The sequence below is a fragment of the Pituophis catenifer genome, unplaced genomic scaffold, assembly GCF_029215685.1.
Source record: "Pituophis catenifer annectens isolate HBS135680 unplaced genomic scaffold, rPitCat1.0.hap2 SCAF_14, whole genome shotgun sequence".
In the NCBI taxonomy this organism is placed as follows: Eukaryota; Metazoa; Chordata; class Lepidosauria; order Squamata; family Colubridae; genus Pituophis; species Pituophis catenifer.
In genome coordinates, this window is record NW_027256894.1 from 23,984,131 (window position 1) to 24,006,870 (window position 22,740).

Sequence of the window (22,740 nt, forward strand, 5' to 3'; positions counted from 1 at the left end):
AAGACATCCCCTGATAATAAGCCCAATCGTGCTTTTGAGCTCATGGCTCAAAAAAATATAAGACAGAGTCTTATTTTCGGGGAAACGCGGTACCTGATAAGAAAATTATTCTTTTAAATCACACGAAACCGCCCGTGGGTAACCTGCTACTAATAGCCCTAAAGATGCAGCCCAGAGGGAAGATGTATGTAACACCCGCCCAGCCACACCTGGAGGCAACCAGAGTGGAGATGCTCTTGTGCAAACAAGTGAGCTTTGCACAGGGGTCCAAACTGGTCCTGAAGAAGCTGGGGTATCGGGCCTTTGCAGGAGGGAAGCTGGGTCCTGGGCTGATGCCTCTCTTTCTCTCTTCTCTTTGCAGTCCTGGATCTGGAATGGGCTGAAGTAGGGAACAACCAGTTGGGGCAAAGCACAAAAAAGGGCCCAAGTTTGGTTGTCAGCCAGCCCTCTAACAGACTCCTACCAAACCCCTAGTCAGCAGCTGCAGGCCTCTGCAAAATATTCCCCTCTGAATGGAGCCAAAGGGGCTTCTGCTTCTGGAGAGACAATTGTTCCAGCTGTGATGAGACATAGGGATATTGCAGCTTCCTCCTCCCTTCCAGGCTGGACTCTGCTGGCCTTCAAGGCCAACTCGGGGCTGGTTGAGGCAAAAATTAGCCTTTTCTTAGCCCTCGTGGAGGTTTGGGATTCTGCAACTCCACCACACCTGATCCTACCACCAGTATAAAGAAGAGCTAGGCATGGCAAGGAAGACCCCCACCCTCTGCTGGAGAGCCCAACAGATGTTGCTGCAAGGGGCTCCAACCAGGGACTGCGCCTTGCCCCAGTTTTTCTTGATTAGCCAGCCACATGACTGTCAGCTGAGGATCACTGGAGGATAAGAGCCAGCCCAGCCAGCTGGTTGGGCTTGGAGCCTCTCTCTTGGCTGGCCTGTTGCCAGACCCCTTGAGCATCCAGTCTTTGTTTCTAGAGCCTCTGGCCACTTCAACTCCCACTCCCAGACCTTTCCAGGCAGGTATCTGCCACTAATGTTCTCAAACACCGTGGCAGCTCTTTAGCTCAGGATGGACTTCCTGAATAATCTTATTTATTATTTATTTATTTATTGGTTCGATTTATATGCTGTTCTTTTCCGGAGACTCAGGGCGGCTTACAGTGCGTTAAGCATTGGTTTCCTGCTGCTCCAGAACAAATGCAATGGTTATAGGTCAGCACCTTTTGGACGCCAGGGACCAGTTCTGTGGAGAGATTTTTTCACGGACTGGAGGGGGCATGGTTTCATGTGCTGCCTATATCCTGCAGATAGGGCTTCACTTGTTTGCGCAGCCTGTTATAGGTTGACAAGCTGCAGGTTGACTTTCAGCCAGTCTCCAACTCTTTACCCACTCTGAGAAGGGATGCAGAGGTAAATGTGGCAAGGCTGGCATAGCAGAGGAAGGCACTGGCAGCTTGTATGGCAGAAGCAGGGGAATAGTCTTCCATGCTTCAGCAGCTTTTAAAGCATCTTCACTTTAAAGTGGTTTGGCTGCAGTTGCCCTGACTCAGCAATACACAACTCTTTAAGAGAAAATTGTTTATGTGTCCAAAGTGGAGGCTTGGCTGCTGCTTGGCTGTCCTGAGGCCACTGGTGAATCTCTGATATCCATCTATGCTGATTCATAAGAACAGGGACCCTGGCCCATCCTGCCCAGTCTGTTTCCATAGTGTCAGTCAATTGCCCAAGAAAGCCCACCATTCTCCCACCAGATGCTCCACAGAAGCAGCCTCGCTAAGAGCCATTGATTCCCCAGATTTCCTCAAATTGGTCCCACTAATTTTTGACACCAGCACGGCATCTTGTAGCAGATTTCAAACTTCATTCTGCAGACAGCATGCAAACAGGATGGCAAATGAGTTGAACTCCACTGAAATAAGCCATCTGGGCAGACGACAGGACCCCCATCCACAAAAGATTTCCTTAGAATATTAGCCATGCTCATATGAATGCAGTCATATTTTAAAGCGCTTTCTGCTGAATTTAAGCACTCTCAATTAATAGGCCCTTGGGACCTATCTTTTCCATTGTTTCTGCTTGTTTATGTCCTCAATCAAAGGGAGCAGACCCCCTCCCTGCTTTGCAAACTAACGGGGTGGGGTGGGGTCTCACTGCCAGGCAGAAATTGCAGGCAGGTTTCTTCTGGTGCCCTCAGCTTGGGTCCAGACATGAGCCTTTGAGTCTCGGGATTCTTTTGAAAAGGATGTGAACTCTGCACTTCGAGAGGCTTTTGCATATGTTCTGCTCTGATGAGGTATGAAAGAAAACACCTCAGACGTGCAATCAAATTGATTTAGCAGGAGAAATGGCTGTTTGTTTTAGCAACAGACTGATAAGCCCTTGATGACGCCATTTCCTACCGAAGCCAGCCATACCAGGATGCTTTTCCTTTCATTTTTTGCAGCTCCAGATCCCTCCTGCACTGTAGTGTGATGGCGCGAGAGCCTCTGGGATCAGTGCATTTTACCTCTGTAGTTGTCAGGCTACAGAAGCCCTTTAGCTGAAGACAGAGCTTGCAAGGTCTGCCAGTGTTCCCCCTCCCCTCTTGGTCTTCAGCCAAATGGCCTTCCCAGCTCTCTTGTCCGGTTCTCCTCCTCCTCCACAGAGGAAATCCTGCAGAGCTGGTTTATTGTACCTCTGGGGAAATGGGAGAGGCATACTGGGCTGGCTTTGTAGCCTGCGGGAAGGCAGCTGCAGAAGATCTGCGACTGAGGGAGGGCCACCATTATACAGAGGCTGTGTGTGTGGCAAAAGATGAGAGGCAGAACGGATCTAGTATTTTAGTATTCTGTCTTGATGAAATTTGAGCTGCTGAAGCCTTCAGAGTAAATACCCACATTTGCACATGCGTGCACACACCCCTCCAGCATATGGGAGTGGTCTTGCTAAAAGGTAAGTGGGGAGTACCCTGCTAAACTGTGAAGCCATCTCCTCCCACAACAGCAGGGGTATCTGTTCACATTCCTCAGGACACCCCTCCTTGGCACCTTTGGGTTTATGCAGAAGACACCCTTCTCTTGCATCTGCCCCCCTTCCGTGCCACGCCCAAATCTGGATCCTTCGGTCAGAGAGTTCCAATCCCTTCCTAGACTAGCTCTTCTTCTGCCAAGCCTACCTGTTTGCTAGGCCTTGGTGGAGGCAGCTCCCTCTGCAGGGACTGGGATGCCTGGGCACAAGGCTGCCTTGTGAATTGTCCAGCTGAACCCACTCGCTTGGCAGAAGGAAGCCCATAAGGCATTGAAGGCAGCCTCAGCTCCTGCAAACGAGGCCGGGTGATGGCACAGCCCCTTTCCTGGCCCTGGTGCCCTTGGCTGGCCTCAGGAAGCACACCTTCCACCCATCACAGTCTCCAGGTGACACGTAAGCTGCTGCGGCTGCTGTTCCTGGCTGGGTGAGAAGCAGGTGGGGCTCGGGAGGCCAACCCAAGGCACCTCTGGCTCTGGTGACGGCAGCAGCAGCAGAACGGTGAGCAGCCAGCCTCTTTGTTGCAGGGTGTAGAGGGACAGGAGGGCAAGGCCTACTTAAGGGGAAGACTCCCTTCAGCCTGGCTGCTTGTTGCAAAGTAGCAGCTCAGGTGTGGGGGTGATTTGTGTGGCAAAAGCAGCGTCCTGGGCCTGGGGTTGCTCCAGGGAAGTGGAATGACCAGGGAAGACTGAGGCAGGTGCTAAGCAGCGGAAGCAGGCAATGCCCATTGGCTTCCATGTAGCCTCTTTCCCCCTTTTCCAGCATTCTGCATGGAGGCTCCTTTTGTGGAAATGGACAGGCTGTGGGCAAGGTGATGCAGCCGAAACCATCAGGGAATGTAGGAGGATATTGCAAAAAGGAGGTGGGGAGGCAGAGATCAGCCCAGGCAAATATGGTCCACAGGCCACTGCAGCACTGCTCGCCTGTTGGTTTTTGTGACGCTGCATGGACCGGGAGAAGACAAGCCGAGAGCAGCTGTGCCAGGATGTCCTGGACAAAAAGAAAGCTTGATGTTCCTAAGAAAACCCACATCTGTCTGCTCAGAGAGATCTGGGGGAGGTTGTTTGCAATGGCTCGTGGGGTAGCCATGCAGGGTACAAATTCAAAGATTAGCCTTCTGGCACTGCCCTCCAATTGGCATAGTAGAAGACTGATCCCTCCCTCCCACCACATGTCAAGCTAGGGCTCTGATGCTGCATGGCAGTACAGGGTATCTGAGGTTGTCTAGGCTAGGGATCCCCTGCAAGGGCTACTGGAGGGGGAGGGATTTCCTGCAATCTAGACTCCTGAAGGGGGAGTCTCCATCATGAGTGGTGCGCTACTAACACTCTTGCCCCATCTGTATCCTGGATGTGCAGGCAGCCTCTTTGCCAGGCATTCTGGGAAAGATCCCCTTGGCATTAGCCAAAAAGCTCCCAGACTTCCTCCTGGCAACTCAGTGGCAATCCAAAATCCAAATAGACAAAGGGAGGAGGCTGCAAATTCAATATTTGCGGAGGGAGGAAGTGCCTCACCTCTTGGCCAATTTCATAAGTTCAGCATGATGAGAAGCCCAGCTCTCTTCCTTGGGAGCACCTGTCTTCCTCTGCTTCGCTATTTCACTTTCACTTCCCAATTGTCAAACGCCCAAGACTGATCTGAAACCGAGCTTGCACTCTGAATTATTAGACCACCTGTGTGGAAGGGATAAAACAATTTTTTTCTCAGTAATGAAAACATACAAGCAGATTGGTAGGTAAAATCTAACTGCAGGCAGCCATGGGGCTCCAGGAGGCAGCAGGCCAAGGGAAAATGTCCCTTAGGTATCCTGACCAAATCCAAATGATTTGTCACTGTTCTTGTCATGGAGAAGGAAGAAAGATTGTTAGAGTGTGTTCATGCTTAGGGACAAATGTGGAAGCGTTTATAGACTCTTATAGGCAGCCTGAAGGCAACTGATGGGCATCTGGGGCTAACCTCCGAGGAGGCAGCAGTGGGAGTCTGCTGAAAGTACATGGCTCCCCTTTTCCACTGAGAGGAACTCCAAAGGCGAGCATCTCTCTAGTATTATCTGTGTGGAAAGCCTGTCTTTTAAAAGATTACCAGGGAGGGCTGGATACCACCTGCAGCAGAATCTCCTGGAATGAGTGCTGGGTCCCAGAGAAATTTTGACCTTCCACTTCCATTTAGGCGGCTTCTCAGCCCTTTCTGTTGCCATCACCTCCATGCAGTTTCATACCACATCATCCATAGCCCAAATGGCAAAGTTCCAAAGAGGCTTTTGATCCCTATAGTGCACCAGTCACCTGCCAACATAGTTGTGCTACCTGTGGACAAGATGTGGAGCAGCGTTCCGGTACCATATCCTTTTGAGCCTCTTATTGGGCCCCACACACTTGGTAGGCTCCTCTGAGACCCTGGATTCAAAACTTTTCTTCCTTTCTTCCCACTCTCCCCTTCAGGCTGTTACTGAAGATCACTCGCTATGTCTGACAGGGACTACGATTACCTTATCAAGTTCCTAGCCCTTGGTGATTCTGGGGTTGGAAAGACCAGTTTCCTTTACCAGTACACAGATGGGAAATTCAATTCCAAATTCATCACAACCGTAGGCATTGATTTTCGGGAAAAAAGGCTGGTAAGTCCCGGCATGGTCTGCTTTCTTCCTTCCAACGACATTCCTCCTTTTTGGAAGAAACTGAACTGTAGATGAGCTGTGCAGAAACTCATTCAGGAAATCACACCTGATGTTGGGGCAGGTGAAGGAAGAAGGGGAGAGGCAAAGATGCTTTTCCTTCAAGATTCCCTTCCCCACCCCCTGCGCCTTCTGTCCTCTTGGTCCATCTTCAGCACCTTTGACCTGAACTCCTGCTACTTTCTCAGCCACCAGCTTGGCTTTCACAGCCATCGACCGTTACAGCATGGGCACAAAACAGTGACAAAAAGCACCACTTAGGACCAGATCTGGCTGCAAGGGAAGGATGCAGAGAAAGTGCTGATTCTCACACCTTGTTCTCACATACTGGCTGTCATTACACAAGCACCGAAAGAGCCAGCATCCACCCCTTCTCAACTGCCTTCCAGCCACCCACCCTTCCAAGAGTGGAAACTGGGGGGGGGGGGGGCATGCCATCCAATCTTGTGGCATCCAGCAGAAGACAGCTGGTAGCCAAATGCTGCCTCTTTCTGCTTGTCCAAGCAGGGCATCATCTGCAAAATCCCTGCACCTGGTTCTTTGCTCTCCTGCGCAAAGTTCTGGGTTGCCATTTTGAACTGCTGTGGCAGGCTGACTATGCCTCTAGTGACAATTTTGCCTAGTAACAATATGCTCCTGCTTGTCCATATCTGGCCTTCTTCAGGCTGATGAACTTGAGACTTTTGTCAGTGGTTGATAGAAACTTTCTTTCCTCCCGTAAGATTTCTGTAAAGCAGCCTTACTTTCAAATCAGCCCAAGGAGAGCAAAGCTTTCCAGAGTGCTGGTTCAATCCACTGGCACCTACCACCCCTTTCCAGTGTAGAACACAATCCTGCCTCTAACACTGCGAATCCTGGGCCCTTCCCTGGCATTTTCCCAAACAGAGAAACGGCTGTCTTCCACTCCAAGCTCTCAGCCATGCTCTAGAGGGAATTAATTTTCCCTGTGTGGGGCTGCCTGCAATTGATCCTCCTCCAGGCTTAGAACCTGGCTTCTTGTGCATCCAGTGTTTTTGTGCCCAACAAAGACACAATGCCACCAGGTTTGCAGCGCTTCAATATGGTTACTGCAGGCAAGTTTGAAATTTGCTGCTTCCTCCCTGTGGATATGGGACTGCTGTGTCCAGGGATGTTCCTGTACATTAAAAGCAAAAAAAAATTAATCCTGGTTCACCCTGAAGGGAATTTTGCAGATTCACAGTTGCCCAAGTTCAAACATGTCAGAGGCAGGACCTATGCATGGATGCAAGGAACATAGGTGTTACTGCTGGGAGGAGGGCGAATGGCAAACATCAGCTGAAGCTAAATGCAAATTGTAGATGCACTATATCTGTGATGGCAAACCCATGGCATGCCCTCTCTGTGGCACATGCACCGTCACCAGCTGCTTTCTGGTTTCTGGCATTCTGGCCAGCTGGTCTTTGCGGGCCCTGGAGTGCCAGAAAACAGCCTGCAAATGGCCAAAAACCAGGCCATTTTCCGGGCCATTTTCTGGCTGTTTCCAGGCCAAAAACGCCCAAAAAATGCCTAAAAACAGCCAGAAAATAGGCATGCATGTGCCAGCCAGCTGGTCTTCAGGTTTCCAGTGCTCTGGTTTGGGCACTCAGTGCCGAAAAGGTTTGCCATCACTGCACTATATAGACATGCGCTAAACACCAGCATAATAGGAAAAGGGGAAACCAACCTGAAAGCATCCCCCCTTTTTTTACAGGGGCAGCATAATGGGTTGGAAGGCAGAAACACTGAGATTCTGGAAAACTACGAGAGGGCATAGGCAGCAAACATGGGACTGCAGGAAACTATTGCAGGCTCATGTGGGAAGGAGGCCATGGATTTAGCACCATTGATTTACCTATACAAACATTAGTGAAACACCATCTGCTTACTTTTCTAGAAGCTCCACGAATGAAGAAAGTGAAGGATCTATTGGTTTCCTCAAAGCATTGGGGGAGGGGGGAGGAAGAAAGATTCCTGGTTTGCCAGCTGATGGCTGGAGACATTAACAAATCCTTTTGGAATCAGGTGTACCGACCCAACAGACCAGATGGGGTCAGCGGCCGAGGACAGAGAATACATCTTCAGTTGTGGGACACAGCAGGGCAGGAAAGGTGAGCATGTTTGAAAAATGGACTGAACCACCCACCTCCACTACCCGGCCAATTTGGCTCCTGATGGAACCAGTCGCCTTAATGTCTCAGTGCAACCAGAGGTTGGCAATCCCTCAGTATCACCTGACCTATGCACTGGGTGTTTTCTATGGCTGAAGAACATTGACAGACTCTAAGGAGCCCGTGTTCTTCATAATGATTTTAGAAATGGCCCTTAGTCATTAAGAACTTTATTCTATCCCTTTTAAAACTTCAGAACAATATTTTGCTCTTAACTAGAAAGTCTAAGGAAGACTCTGGGCTCAGGGGACAAACATGGATGTGTCGTCTTGGTATAAAACACTGTCAGCCTGAGAGGAGAGAGCAGTAAGGTAACTCTTAGCCCTTCCTCTTGGTAGGTTTCGTAGCTTGACAACCGCCTTCTTCAGAGATGCCATGGGCTTTCTCCTGCTCTTTGATCTAACCAGCGAGCAAAGTTTCCTCAATGTCCGGAACTGGATGAGTAAGTCTCACCCCACTTGCAGCGACTGGGGCAGGCCTGGGCTAAAGGGAAACTGTCGGCAGGAGCCAGGCTGCTGCGGAATGTCAGTTAGAGCTCTGGGGCTTCGGCCCCAGGGAGCTTCCAGTCAGCCGGCTGGGCCTCTCCCAAGGGGCCGGTGGGTGCAGCCAAGCCAGGGGCTCCAGCTCCCTTCCCGTTTCTGGCAGGCCAGCTGCAGACCCACGCCTACTGCGAGAGCCCCGACGTGGTGCTGTGTGGAAACAAGAGCGACCTGGAGGGCCAGCGCGTGGTGAAGGAAGACGAGGCCAAGCGGCTGGCAGGCAAATACGGGCAAGTGGCTTCCTCCCCGGGCGGGGCGGCGGAGGGAGGGGCGGCTCGTTCCCCTGCGGGCCCCGCGGGCGGACGAAGCGCCGCTCCCGAGCGGAGGGCCGGGGTGCCCGCGGCTGCCTCCGCCCGGCCTGACGCTGCCCGCTGTGCTTGCAGGGCTCCCTACTTCGAGACCAGCGCCGCCAACGGCGCCAACGTGGGCCCGGCCGTGGAGTCGCTGCTGGGGCTGCTCATGAAGCGCATGGAGCGATGCGTGGACGGGCCCCACGCCTGCATCCCCAACGGCCCCGCCGAGACGCCCCCGCAGCCCGCTGGTGGCTGCGGCTGCTGAAGGCTCCGCCGCGGCCCACCCGCGTCCGGCAGACGCGCAATAAACCAGTCCGTGGCCAGATTCCGCGTTTTCTTGGGCCGCCGTTTCGCCGCCGCCGCCGCCGCTTGATGGGGGGAGGGGGGGACGGGCTTCCCCTTGAGGACTAGCACCTCGGGACCACGAACCCGAACGCGTGACGGCACGAGAAGGGCGGGTGAAAGGCGCTCCCGGCGTGGCTCCTCCCACTAGGGGCCTCGCTCGGCGGATGGAACGGAAGCGGAGGGGGCGGAGCTCCGGTGCCTAGCGCACGCGCAATGGGGCTGCCGCGGCCTCCGGCCGGCAAGGGGCGCAGTGAGTCGAAGCGCCGCTCTGTCCAGGCCTCCGAGGCGCTCTTCCGCCTTCGCCTTCGCCTCCGCCATGCGCGTGGAGAAGTGCTACTTCTGCTCCGGGCCGGTGTACCCGGGCCACGGGATGCTCTTCGTCCGCAACGACTGCAAGGTGAGTCGAGGCCCCGCTCCCTCCCTCCCCCCCCGTCCGTCCGTCCGTCCCCCCTGAGCTCGGCTGTTTCCTCGCAGGCGTTCCGGTTCTGCCGGTCCAAGTGCCACCGGAGCTTCCAGAAGAAGCGCAACCCGCGGAAAGTGCGCTGGACCAAGGCCTTCCGCCGGGCGGCGGGCAAGGAGCTGGCGGTGGTGAGTGGGCGGCGGCGGGCAGGCGGGCGAGGGCGGCCCGGACCTAGCGCGAGCGAGCCGCCTCTCACCCTGCCCGCCTCTTCTCTCATCTCCCCGCGCAGGACCGGTCCTTCGAGTTCGAGAAGCGGCGCCATGAGCCCGTGAAGTACCAGCGGGAGCTGTGGAGCCAGAGCGGTAGGGCGGAGGGGGAGGCGGGGGTCCGCCAGACGCCCTTCTTCCCGGGCGGCTTCCCTGTTGACGCGCGGCTGTTTTTCCCTTGCAGTGGAAGCGATGAAGAGAGTGGAAGAGATCAAGCGGAGGCGCCAGGCCAAATTCATCTGGAACAGGTACGAGCTTTCCCTGTCCGCCGGGTGAACCTTGTGGGGATAAGCCGGGCGGTTTGGATGTTTCCTGTACAAAAATCTCATTTTGGGGAATCTGCCGTTTTGGGACCGACTGGGATTCGGCTTTACTGGCATATAGAAATGTAATAAAAAAAATGCATGAAAATTCTGTCACTGACCTTGTAAAGATTCTTAAATCGCTTAAAGTGCCAAATATTGAAAGGAGCTTTACTGGGTTTTATCAAAACTTCCCATCGGTATAGCTGTGGGTTACGTGGGTTCTTAAAGTAAAATTCTTCTGCCGTGAGGCTTGTTAGCTTTTCCTTTTCTCTTGCCTTCAAGATTAAAGAAGGGGAAAGAGTTACAGAAAGCACAGGACATCAAAGAAGTCAAACAGAACATCCACCTCATCCAGGCCCCCCATGCAGGTGAGCAACGGAACCCAGGATGGCCGGAGTCTGGAGATTCTTGGAGAGGCTTGTTTGGCTAATCCCCCAAAACTGTGTCCTGGCCTAATGGCCTGATGCTTTCGGGGATTTGGCTGTGATCTCTTCGCTGACTGGTTCAGAAGCTGCATCTGAACTCAGCATTCTGCGAGGATTCCACTATATTGTTTTCAGAGACACCTAAACCATTTGCTTACCTGTGATTTCTTTCAGGCAAAGCCAAGCTGATGGAGGAAAAGATGGTCCAGGTGCTACAGGACACAGTGCCCATGGAAGATTCTTGAAGAGTTATGCTCTTTGGGTTCTGGCCTATTTAATTTGGGGGGAGGGGCTGGGGCTAGTGTTTATATTTCATGAGCTGCAGCTTCAAGGGGAATATCTGTAAACCAAGTAGAGAAATTAGAAATAAAATAGGGGCCAAAAATGATGATTTGGTTCAAATATTTTTCAACTAAGGCCAATTAGATTATTACAGCTGCTGTCTGCATAGGAATTAGTTAGCCTAGTGGACAGTTATTACTTCAAGAAGCAGGAAATGGAGTGCTGCGACGTGGCTGGACCATCTTGGGCATCTGGACTGTTACTCAGCTTTTAAGAAAGCAGATGGATTTTTGTTGAAGCTGCACATGGGAGTGCAGAGGCTCAAACGCCATGGTTACTTTATGCTCCCAGCTGCACCGTTGAATATTGCATTCTGATGGGGTGCTGTGGTTTCTGACATATGTGGAAAAAAGCACCAAACAGCTAGAATTCAAAACAAGCTCTACATGAGGTGCCTTCCCCACTTGGAAGGGCAGATCTTGGTCATAACTCCATGTTGGCCTGCCTGCCAAGTGATGACTGGGCAAATGTGAGTCACCCAGCAGCCCTGGCAATCCCAAACTGTAATGAGACTTCGTTGGAGGAAGCAGAGATGGTGATAGCCAGGGAATAGGCACACATTTAGGCAAGTGACTGGTGGAAACCTGTCCAATTTAGAAACCTCACTCCTAAAAACAATTCTTCTCAACCTGGACAACAATTTGTGGACTTAAACTCTTGAGTTGTTTGGGAATTCCAGGAGTTGAAATTCATGCATCTTAAAATTGCCCAGGTTAGGAGACGGTGCCTTACAGGCTGAAATTGTTCAGCATGAGTTTCCAGGCATGTCCTGTTGGCTGTTCAGGGGGATGAGGGTGGAGAAAAAGTGGTTCTCAAGGGGCAGAAATGAATGCCCTGGATTACCACAGAGCCTCTGATCTTGTGGCTTTTGGAGTTCCAGCAGGCCTGAACTCAAGCATGTCGCAAAGCTGCACAGAACTTAGGCCTTCAAGCCCTGGGAACAAGGGTCCTTTTCATTTGTAGAAGTGTATCATCTAGTAGAGAATAGTTAGACTAATTACAACAGATTATTTGGAACAGCCTTCTATTGGTATTTGGATCCTTTTCTCCTCACTAGTCTATTATAGATTTGTGAACACTTGGGTCTGGCATTGCTTCCATGACCTAAAAGGAGGCACAAAGGGTTAGGTATGACCAGGATGTGTCTCCACCCTTCCTAGTGATTCTTGCTGCTTTAACCCAACTGGCAAATCAGATGGAGTAGTTGAGAAATGAATTGCAAACCCTCCACCCAGCAGGGTTCCTTGTAGATCCCAAACTCCTCAAAGGTCCCTGGTCTCCAAGATGCTGCCTGGCAAAGGCTGCAGAGGGCACTGCCTTGCCTCCAGTAGAGCAAAGACAAGGTTCCCACCCCCCCTTAGCTTGTAACACTCCCCATTCTTGTTGATTCCAGTCCACTTTTGGAAATGCATTATGTGGCAGTCATTAAAATGCACTTGTGTGCCTCAGAAGGATGATAAGACTCCTTGCCTGCTTCTGGAAAAATATTGGTGTATGTTCCCAGAGAGGCAGGGCTAGCACCAGAGTTCCTTCAGCATCTCTGCTTGTTTAGGATAGCCCACCCGGAGAGGCCCAGGGAGGAGTGGATCGAACGGCACAGAGGCTGGCAGCAGCCTGAGACAAACTGACAGCTGCCTTGGCACAGCTGGCATAAAGCCACAATTGCACTGCCTGTTCTTCTCAAATGTGGGTGGGTGTAATTTCTGGCATCTTAAAGATGGGAGGTGCAGGGAAATCACACAAGGTGGCTTGCGGTGGCACTTGCTTGGAGAATCAAGGCAGGAAAGGTGCAGCCATTTACCCTTGGATCTGCCACCTTAGTCTTCTCTCAGTGGCATAATACTTTGGACAGCTAATTTTATTCATAGGCTGATTGAAACTGTTTACCTATATCTGCTACATCAGGTAGCAAAGGATATTGCTTGGCAAAGCTGTGGAGCCCTGTTTATCGGATGAACTTGACTTCCTGTATGGCAGAACAAAAGTTAGCCAAAAACACACATCTTCATAACTTCTTTCAAGCAGGAACAGAGTTTCTCCCCTACCACCCAGATGCTCGTTCTCCCAACTGCCTTTCCAGGGTAATCAACAGCCCAAGAGAAAGACACCTTCAGGAGATGGAGAAGTCATTTTAGTCTGTTAAAATGGCAGAAGGGAAGTCACCTCTTTCACTGACGATGCCCTATCAAGCCTGAAGCGGCAACCACTTCCCTAATAATAGCACCTAGAGTGGAAGAAGCCCAGCTGGCCCTCATCCCCATCAGCAACAATTTTTAGCAAGTGCTTAAATGGAAGGCCATATGTCTGTAGGTTTGCTCTAAACCCTGGGAAGGCTGAGAAGGCTTTTTATATAGCATTAATTTAATTTTGTATGATATTTTCATTATCTATCCTGCAAGCCAAGGATTTGTTTCCCTTTGAAACAGAGCAGGGCCCTGCCTTTCCAACTTTATCTGTCAAGTCTGGTGATCTCTTCTTCCCAGGCATGGCTGAGCAACTGGGATGTCAAACTGCACTCAAATATGACATGTTTTTAAATCAGATGTACTCCAGAGTAGAATGTACTGCCTGAACTGACCATCTCTTTCCTGCCAGAAAATGGTGCCAACCTTGGTGGTGGTATACTGGGCAGAGTAAGGAGGGGGGTTCCCCTGGGCTTTGTTTCTCTCCTACCAGAGTCACCAACTGGCAAGAGAACATCCAGGGATTGCAGTGGGGGAAGCAAGCCTTGACCAATGGTTCAACTGAGGGGTTAAGCTCAGGTTAAAAGGAGGTTTTGCACAGATGCATTCCAGGACAGATTCTCTTGCCGCTTAGTTATATTCTGCAAAAAGAAGCCGAGCTTCCAAGGTTCCTGCTTTGGGCTGGTCTTTGTTCTTGGTGGTGACGGCAGCAGACAATCAGCACGAAGCAAAGCAAACCATTCTGCTTCAGCTCCCTGTTATACTCAAAATCCAAACACAAAATGAGGAAAAAGGGATCAGGAGGCATCTGTTAAGGATCCACTTTTGTACATGTAATCCTCAATTTACAACAATTCATTTAGTGATGATGAAGTTACAATTATGTCCGTTTTTCACACAACTGTTGCAGCATCCCAATGATCACCTGATCAAAATTTAGAGGCTTGGCAACTGGTTCATATTTATGATGCTTTCAATGTTCAGTCACCTTTTGCAACTTTCTGACAAGCAAAGTCAATGGGGCATCCAAATTTACTTAACAACCATGTTAGTAACTTAACAAATGCAATGATTCACTTAACAACTGAGGCAAGAAAAGTAAAATGGAGCAAAACTCAACAAATATTTCATATAGTAACATAAATGTTTGGCTCAATTGTTGTAATTAGAGGACTATCTGTATAAAGGTAAAGGTAAAGGTTCCCCTCGCACATATGTGCTAGTCGTTCCCGACTAGGAGGTGATGCTCATCTCCATTTCAAAGCCAAAGAGCCAGCGCTGTCCAAAGACATCTCTGTGGTCATGTGGTCGGCATGACTAAACGCCAAAGGTGCATGGAATGCTGTTACCTTCCCACCAAAGGTGGTCCCTATTTTTCTACTTGCATTTTTTACGTGCTTTCGAACTGCTAGATTGGCAGAAGCTGGGACAGGTAACAGGAGCTCACCCTGTTACGCAACACTAGGGATTTGAACCGCTGAACTGCCGACCTTTCGATCGACAAGCTCAGCATCTTAGCCACTGGGCCACTGTGTCCCTACTATCTGTATAGGTGGGAACAAATAGCCAAAGCAGTGACAAAATATAGCCCCGTCCTCCAAATTAGGATTTAATGTCCAAGTTGCCCATAATGCAGGACAACAATGCTCATGTCATAGCAAATCCTGATTAATTATTTTTCTTATTTATTCATTCATTTATGTATTTATAACTGTCCATCCATTAACTATCATCTATCTGTCTATCATACCTATCTATATCTATCATCTCTCTCTCTCTTTTTAAAATATTCTTATTTAAAAACATCAGAAATTGCTTTCCAGAAAAATGTGCTGTGAATCTTGGTGTAATTCTTTCTTTTCCCTGGGAAGGCCTGTTTTTTCAACCTAGCCTTTCTGTTCAGTCTCGCCTTTCTTCTTGACAGACCTGCTTGTTTCACATTGTTTAACAAATGCTAAGATATCAGACCTTTAGGAGAATCTTAAAGCCATCATGCACAAGATGCATTGCAGATGTCCAGGCAGCATCTGCACAAATGTTAGTGCACTTTGGCTGGGATACCATCTGGATGGCACCCTCAAGGCTGGAGGCTTCCTAGCAACCGCCCGCAGAAGAGACATTATTCACAGTAGTATTAGACCTCCTGAGAGCTGAAAAGATCAGCTGTGCTTTTGGAAAGACAGCCTCCACTTCAGCTACCTTTAGCCATGAGGGTCTGGAGGTTTCTCCTCTTTCTTTCCCCTCCCCCCAGAGCCATTATGGTTCAACGTCCCCCTCTAATCTGATCAGACATTTTTGGAGCCAATTAGAGAGCGTCCCTCCGAATTGTATCCACTACAATCAGCTGGCTAACCAGGATGGCATGGGGTGCTTTCTCAAAGGATTTGCAGATGTCTACTAAGAAAGCTACCTGATCAAATGAGGTAAAGTTACTTTGGCAAAACTTACTTGATTCCTGATTATTTCCACTTCAGAACCGTCCCAGGTCTAGATAATTGAATTCCCAGATTCTCCTGTCCCATTTTTAAAAATAACAGCCATTTCCTTCAACCATCAGTGTCTTCAGATTCTCCAGAAATTCTCCAAAGTAATACATGAAATATGGCCAGTTCATCAGCAAGGACGTGGATGAAATTTATGGCATCCTGGAGAGAGAAACTCCAGGCTCTGAAACTGTAAGTCTAGTCTCAGCCTACGATGCTTTGGTACTGCTGGGTGCATAAGACAGCACAGCAATAGGTGTGGATCTGCTCATCTTCTTCTGTTTGCTTGTTTCTTGTGGTTCTGCAAAAGCCTTTTCTTTCTTAGCCAATTAGAGGGCTGTATTATTCCTCACCAGGATTCTGGCTGGTTGAATTGTCTTCCTTTTGATTCTGGCACATAAGCCCCCTTCCATTACTACTCTTTTACACACTTTGAAAAATAGACTCCCAACATCACATTGATGTAACTACAACAGATGAATAGTGATTCTACCTCCTTTTTTCACTCTCACTGTCCTTAAAAGATTAAGTGGTTGGTGGGATGGTGCAATTTTTCTTTCCATTTTTCCTTTCATTTATCAAATAAGAAGAAACTGCATAATTAAAGAATCCCTAAAAGCAATAAATCTGTGAAAGAATAATACATTATTATCAAACAGACCTGCTTCTTTTCTAATCATTATTTGCAAATGGCTATGAGGCTGCTGCCGACTGTAGCTTTTTGTTCAGTATGGCTTGAACAGCTAGAGAGACATTGAATGACAGGTCTGATTTAAAACCCAACTGAGCCCAACCCTAACCCAGGGGTCCCCAACCTTTTGGACCTCAGGGGCCACTAAATTCATAATTTTAAATCCCACGGACTACTAATATGATCCGCCTAATGACTGGCTGGGTGGGTGTGGTTAGGTGGTCATGTGACTGGGTGGGCATGGCCAACTTGATGTCACTCACATTGAGGGGCTCCTCGCTGGCCTCTACTCACCTGCCCGCCTGGGCTCCTTAGGGCCCCAACAGGAAGCAGTTGTTGGAGCTAAGTAGCCACCACGAGAAAGAGTTGGCAAAACAGCTCAGTTCAAATTGGATCGGACCGAGAAGGAGGCTGAGCAGAAGCACCTCACTGAGGACTAGGAGCATAGGCTTTCCAAGCAGAGGGAAGACCTGCAGGAGTGCAAGGCCAGGTACCGGCGCCTGGAGGCTCAGCGGGCTGAGATGGTCAGCCAGTTCCAGGCTATGATGCAATCCCACTGGAATGAGGCCCTCCGGCTCTTTGCCACCAGCGGTGCTTTCCTCCAACCTTCACCCAAAGCCCCGCACCAGGAGGCTGAAGCAGACCCCAAGTCGGAATTTCTGCCCCACTCCAACCCACACAAAAAGACCCCAAAGGGGGAGACTTTCTGCAGCAACACAAACATTCATTGCACATATCTGGCCCAGGGGCCATAGTTTGAGGACCCTTGATTTAGTGCAATATAAAAAATGCAAATAATTTTTCTGCAGACCACCAAAATTTTCTCACGGACCACCAGTTGGTGACCGCTGTCCTAACCACATGAAAGGGAGGCAAGTATATGGGGCAGGCCCCAGAGACATGGGGAGCCAAGAGCTGCTTGCCAGTGAATGGAAGTCTTTCGTTCCTGCATGGCCACTTGAGGAGAGACCTGCTGGGGCTGAAGATCACAGCCTTTGCCCTGGGCAGCTGAAAGACCACACCTGATCGCCTTCCTAGGAACTGTCAAAAGGAACAAGCCCCAACTCAGTGCAAATGGGGCCTGCAGGGTGGCACTTTTGGCCAGTAGATTCCAGGGGCTGCCCAAGAAGGTCGTCTTCTGTATATCCTCGTTTTCTGACAACTGGGTGCCTGGTGCAGAAAACAGCCAACTTTTTGTATATTTTAATGGGCATTTTGCTGGTGACGATTCTCATGGAATGTTGTTTTAAAAAATATCACAGTATACCAGACTTTGGAAGCAAGTTAAGAAATAATTAAGGAGTTGGCACTTTGGATCTTTGGCATTGGGCATTTTCTTTGTTCCTGGAGCCTCTGGAATGAAAGATAGGACTTTATTCTGCCATGGAAATCCAACTGACATCCAATTAAGGCTTGTTCCTTCTTGTCCATGAAGGCAAACTAGTGAACGTGTGTTTTGTGCTTTAAAAACACATTCCCCCAAAGCTCAATTGCCCATGTAATTGCACTGTATTTTTCTTCTGCCACAAACTTAGGAAAAAACAGAAGCAAAGGCATCTGCTCACGTTCTGCATCCCCACCTCTCCAGCAGCCCCCAGACCCCCATGGGCAAAAGGATTCAGGAAGGGAATGGCAGGAATATGAATGCCCAGCAGGCCACCAGCCACCTTGGTGGCTTCTGGGCTGTTCCTGAACTCAACCTAATACAGAGCTTGGTGAAAGGATGCCAACAAGTCCAGTTGGCTGCCCCATATTCCAAAGAGGAGCCCCCAACTTCTGGAACAAATACTGGAGCTGCCTGCAAGAAACAGATAGTAAGAGACCAGCAATAACTAGCAAATGCCAACTCACAATATTTCAGTGATCCATTGGTTTAATTGGTGTTTCCCACAGTAGCATTTATTGGTAGCAAAGTTGATTCAACCAAGGCTACAGCCCTCCATTCCAGCCTGCTGGGTGGGGTAGGGTGGAGGGTCAGAACGAAAGGTTCAACCACTCAGACGGCTCCATGGTGCACCCTATGCAAGCGCCCCTCCCTTGGCTGATGTCCAAGTCTATTTCCCTGTCCATCACATGTCTATAATCAGCCCCATACCCCAACCAGGAACATTCTCAGGAATACAAAATCTTTGCCAAAGGCAAAGCCTTCCTTCCCTCCCGCCCCCACCCCTGCCCCCCAGTTGCTGCCTCTCCCAGGGATTCATATGGGCAAGGCTCACCCTCTTCCATGGGCTTTTGTCTCCTTTTTCTAAAAGACTGAGAAACCAACAGCCAAAAGGAATCCACCAGGAGGGCCGTGTAGCAACTGTGTGTAAGAAAAGGTTGGTCTCTCCACCAAGACTTGGTACAATTTTCCCACACCCAAACTTTCCACTGAGCAAGGCTTGAGAGCTGTTTCTGCACAGAGCCTGTTGTGGCTAACACCTGGGTGTGACTCCAGGGCTCCTCTGGTCTTGGGGAAGGGAAGAAGACCTAAAGCAGCTCCACTAGGTCACCTCAGGGCCTCTAGGGAGAAGCTGATGGGCCAATAAGGAACAAGGAGGAGCAGTTTCTTCTGCCTTTATTTTACAATTTCTCATGAAATATATTTACATCACATGGATGTTTGTCTCCATGCAGGACATAGGCATGTTGCATAAGTAGAAACTTTTATGAAAACAAAAACAAGAAAGCACTTAACTGAGATTTCAGCTAAGAATCTAAAACAAAATCTCTAACAGCCAAAGTGAGAAATGTTAACAGCAACATTGCTTCTTGATGGAAACCATTCACCAGCAGGCTCCAGCTAATTAACCCTGTATAGTCCAACACCATTTCACACAATACAACCCTGGGAAACTAGTACACCATACTGAAGTTCATTCACTGTAAATCTTCCTCAGATTACCGGTACCAGCATCCTTTTGAGGCACATCCTCCTCATTCCAGGGGTCCCACCCCAGATGCCCTACCCAGAGAACGGTCATTTCACTTGGGACCTATCCAGACCCAAAAAGCACTGAACCCAGGGACAGAATTACTCCTCAATAAAAGTATGGAATTACCTTGGTAACTTTGGAGAACAAATGTATCTCAAGATATTAAAGATCGGTAACAAACGTGACCAGATGTCTTGAGAACTTGCTCTGCCAGCTCTTCCTCACAGTGATAAGTATGAAAGACTGGGAAAGAAAGGTCAGCATAAAACATTTCCACTTTTTAAAAGTTTGTATGCAAAAATCATTTCTTTAAATCAGCAACTATAAAATTACAAACACTTTCTTGAAGTAACTGCACCTGTAGATGGTAGAAAAAGGATTTCAAAAGCAAGACTTAAATGGACTTTGCATAAAATGGGAGGGAAATAAGGCCAAGTGTCCAAAGTGATGTGGAGAAATGGGTCTGCAGTAACATGAGGTTGCCATGGGCTGTAGGACAGTTAAACAGGAAGTGACCACGAGGAAATGGCTGTCATGAGACAAAATCAGTATATCTCAAAAGATGCCGTTCATAATTTTGTTCTTTGCTGCAGTTTTGGCACTTCATTGGAACAGTTCCATTTTTTCCTCAAGAATCTGAACATGTAGAAAAGATTAACAGCTCTTGAACGTACCTTGCAAATACAGTAATTTATGTTCTGGCAAACACAGAAACAGAGTCAAACATTCCCACAGACTTGCACATACATGCATGAGTCAGACATTGAAAAGACAGATTCATCAAGGTTCTTAGACAGGTTCTGTGAAAGAGCCTGTCCAAGTTCTGTCCAAAGACAGGTTCTTGGAGCTGGAAGTTTGCATTTCCTTGCCAGAATTTCAGGCTGTTTCTTCAGTGGATCGTGTTTCTAACTTGAGGCGGACAAACTCCTTGGCAACTTCATCGCTGGTCCTCTGAGAAAGGATCTGCAGGATTGTCAGCCCAGCCTCATCCACAGAAATGCTTCTCAGTAGGGGGTGCCATGCAGCGCTGCAGCCGCCACTCTCCAGGAGGGTCCGCAGCTGGACCACGGCCATCCCAATGAGCCGGTCTTCCCTCGCAAAGCAGTAATCCTTCACGGACAGATGCAGCTCGTAAGCACTGGGCCGCTCTTCACTGCTCAGGAAACTAGGAAGAGGGGAGAGGGGGATTCAGAAAGAGAACCCCCCCTGCCCCTCAGCCATACAGGCAATAAAAGCCACTTACAACTGGAATGTCTCATTGTATTTCGGGGACCAGGTGTTGCTCTTGCTTTTGGTGCCGTGCTTCCTCCGCTTGTTGCTCAGGCTGGGCCCCAGAATGCAGACCTCCACAAAGGGGCGGAAGGTGGCGCTGGTCTGCCAGGCGAGTTCCTCGATGGCTACAACTGCACACAGCAATGGAGACCACAGGCAGACATGGCTCATCATGTGGCAGCCTTATGGACCCACTCGTTCAAACTCTCTGCCTCATCTTACTCCATGTAGTGGTACAGAAAGGAGCAGCAGAGGGGATGAGCTGCCAGAGATCAAAATGACGCTGGCCCTTAACTAATTGCTATTCAAACTACATGACTGACCAAGCAGCTTGTCGTGAGACGCTGACCCTTCTGCGCTCGCAGCAAATGACCACAATGACCCATTGATACAGCAGCCATTTTTAAAGGCCTTCCCAGCCATCAGCCCCTGGCTTTGAACGATCAGAAAACAAAACTGAGTTCCAGCAAAGGAAAAAGGAAGTCCCACCCTCCTTCCCCATCCCTCTTGAGCCCTTTTCAACTGCCTAGAGGAGCCTGCTTCTCCACAGAGGTGGGCTGGATTTGGGACAAGGAGGCATTGCCAACCATACCTCTGACAGTGACTTTATGCTCGCCAGTTGCAGGGTGCGTCGCCAGATCCACCTGGAGATTAATCTTCCCTACTGTGTTGTCTGTTGTTTGACCTGCATCAGAAAGGAGATGGTGACCTGCGGACAGTGCCCAGAAGTGTGACTTAGGCTACAACCGAATGTTGGCATTATGGGAAGTAAGTAAGAGCTTGGAGCAAATGCACTGGGATGGAAAAGGAAAACACAAGAAACATGGAAAATGTTCTTCAATGATATTCTTGTGTCCCTGCAGCAGAAAAGTGCACGCAGATGAAAAGTGCCTTCAGGAGAAATGCAGCTTGGAAGCCAGATCCTATGACTGTCCCTAAGCAAGGACAGCAGCTGCTGTTTCCACCTCTTTTCCTCCATCTACAGGGTCCTAAGCGGCACCAGTCCACTCCCTGCAACCACCAGGTTAAGCCCAAGGATACCACACCACACCAACAGTTCAGGAAAGTAAAGTCACCGAATGAACAAGTGGTCTGGCTGGAAGAGGCCTGTGGTGAAGGCAAAAGCTCAGTGTGTGGCTGAGCCCAGGCTGGGTCTTCCCGGCTTCATTGAGGAGGAGTGGGGGGACCGTGTGGCTCTTTGCCATAAGCATATTTTAAAACGAAGATGGTGAGATGGTCCCTACTGTCCAGGGATGGTCCCTACAGGATGGGCAAGAAATAACTCAGTTCAGGGAGACTGGTTTTTCTGGCCAGTCACCGCAGAGGCAAGAAGATGGTGGGGTGATGTCCCAGGAAATGCCTGGGACAATACTTGGGAGTTTGCCTGGCTCAAGGCAGAGAGCAGTCCATCCCGCCTGCTCAACGCGGCAGTTGCCGCCACCGCCGCTGCTACCACTGCTAATTTAGAGGCACAGCCCTTTGACAAAGCTCATTCATCACTGTCCAGACAGAATTAGTTAAAGCAGCCATTCTCTCTCTGCCAGAGCAGGGTTTAGAATTGGTTGTGAATTGCAGGGCAGGCGTGGGAGAGCGGCCCCTGTCACAAGCACCATCTTTCCTGTTCAAGATTGAGACGGTGATGTAACTCACCCTCCAGGCTGCAGTGGCTGCACCCATTTCAGCAAGGCCGGGCAACTTCCCTGGCACCGTTTCACAGCTGTGGAACTGTGATGGCCCCACTGAAATGCCACAGGGAGCTGGGCCGCAGAACTGAAGGTGCCTGTCCTTCGCACAGCATCAGGCCTCCCTTCCCCAAGCCTACTTCAGAGGAAGAACTCAAAGGCAGTGGGATTCCAGCTAGGGCCTGCTCCACCAGCAGAGGGATTTTTAGAGGTCCCATGGATAGCTCCTAGCTCCGTGGGGCCGCTGCCTAGGGGGGAATGGCTTTCCCATTAATTGGTCACTGCTGCAGCTTGGCATACAAGTGGGCAGACCATCTTAAAAGAGCAGATGAGACCTGGAGATCTTCTTAATTACAGGTAGTTCTTGACTTGCAACCATTCATTTAGTGACCGTTCAAACATACAATGGCACTGAAAAAAGTGATTTATGACTGGTTTTCACACTTACAACCATTGCGGCATCCCCATGGTTACATGATCAAAATCTGGCACTTGACAACTGGGATGTATTTGTATTTGTATTTGTGACGGTTGATCCTCTGGAAGCCAGTTGTAACCTTCCCAAATGGCTTCCGACAAGCAAAGTCGGGGGGGAAGCCAGACCAACTGAACAATTGCATGAGTCATGTAACAACTGCAGGGATTTGCTTAGCAACTGTGGCACAGAGGTCATAAAATGTGGTACAACTCACTTAGCAACTGGCTTGCTTAGCAATGGAAATTTTGGGCACCATTGTGGTTGTAAGTGAAAGACTG

The 22,740-nt window shown here is 49.6% G+C and overlaps 3 protein-coding genes across 4 annotated transcripts in view; 2 read left to right on the forward strand and 1 right to left on the reverse strand.

Annotated features, from left to right (window-relative positions):
- Window positions 1-2,847: 2,847 nt before the first annotated feature.
- RAB27A (RAB27A, member RAS oncogene family) lies at window positions 2,848-9,006 on the forward strand. Its single transcript, XM_070953445.1, has 6 exons — window positions 2,848-2,926; window positions 5,440-5,615; window positions 7,695-7,780; window positions 8,179-8,282; window positions 8,486-8,609; window positions 8,763-9,006. The coding sequence occupies exons 2-6, from the start codon at window positions 5,463-5,465 to the stop codon at window positions 8,935-8,937; spliced, it is 642 nt and encodes a 213-aa protein (XP_070809546.1). The 5' UTR covers window positions 2,848-2,926; window positions 5,440-5,462; the 3' UTR covers window positions 8,938-9,006.
- Window positions 9,007-9,276: 270 nt separating this feature from the next.
- RSL24D1 (ribosomal L24 domain containing 1) lies at window positions 9,277-10,801 on the forward strand. The gene is made up of 6 exons (XM_070953446.1): window positions 9,277-9,414; window positions 9,492-9,605; window positions 9,707-9,779; window positions 9,868-9,931; window positions 10,271-10,356; window positions 10,588-10,801. Exons 1-6 carry the CDS (start codon window positions 9,334-9,336, stop codon window positions 10,656-10,658), a joined length of 489 nt encoding a protein of 162 aa, XP_070809547.1. The 5' UTR covers window positions 9,277-9,333; the 3' UTR covers window positions 10,659-10,801.
- An 8,030-nt stretch (window positions 10,802-18,831) lies between these two features.
- UNC13C (unc-13 homolog C) overlaps window positions 18,832-22,740 on the reverse strand; it is a 65,920-nt gene continuing 62,011 nt past the window's right edge. For both annotated transcript variants that reach the window (XM_070953911.1, XM_070953912.1), the window contains 3 exons: window positions 20,895-20,987; window positions 20,274-20,433; window positions 18,832-20,195 (listed from right to left, as the gene is read on the reverse strand). In XM_070953911.1, the coding sequence (XP_070810012.1) occupies window positions 19,907-20,195; window positions 20,274-20,433; window positions 20,895-20,987 (542 nt within the window). In that variant the 3' untranslated portion in view covers window positions 18,832-19,906. The remainder of the gene's footprint in view (window positions 20,196-20,273; window positions 20,434-20,894; window positions 20,988-22,740) is intronic.

Excerpts from the sequence above, each read along its gene's own strand:
- RAB27A (XM_070953445.1), top strand. The coding sequence starts at position 5,463 with ATGTCTGACAGGGACTACGATTACCTTATCAAGTTCCTAGCCCTTGGT. Across the intron at positions 5,616-7,694 it reads ATTTTCGGGAAAAAAGGCTG|GTGTACCGACCCAACAGACC; the intron begins GTAAGTCCCGGC and ends TTTTGGAATCAG. Across the intron at positions 7,781-8,178 it reads GACACAGCAGGGCAGGAAAG|GTTTCGTAGCTTGACAACCG; the intron begins GTGAGCATGTTT and ends TCCTCTTGGTAG.
- RSL24D1 (XM_070953446.1), top strand. The coding sequence starts at position 9,334 with ATGCGCGTGGAGAAGTGCTACTTCTGCTCCGGGCCGGTGTACCCGGGC. Across the intron at positions 9,415-9,491 it reads TCGTCCGCAACGACTGCAAG|GCGTTCCGGTTCTGCCGGTC; the intron begins GTGAGTCGAGGC and ends GTTTCCTCGCAG. Across the intron at positions 9,780-9,867 it reads GGAGCTGTGGAGCCAGAGCG|TGGAAGCGATGAAGAGAGTG; the intron begins GTAGGGCGGAGG and ends TTTCCCTTGCAG.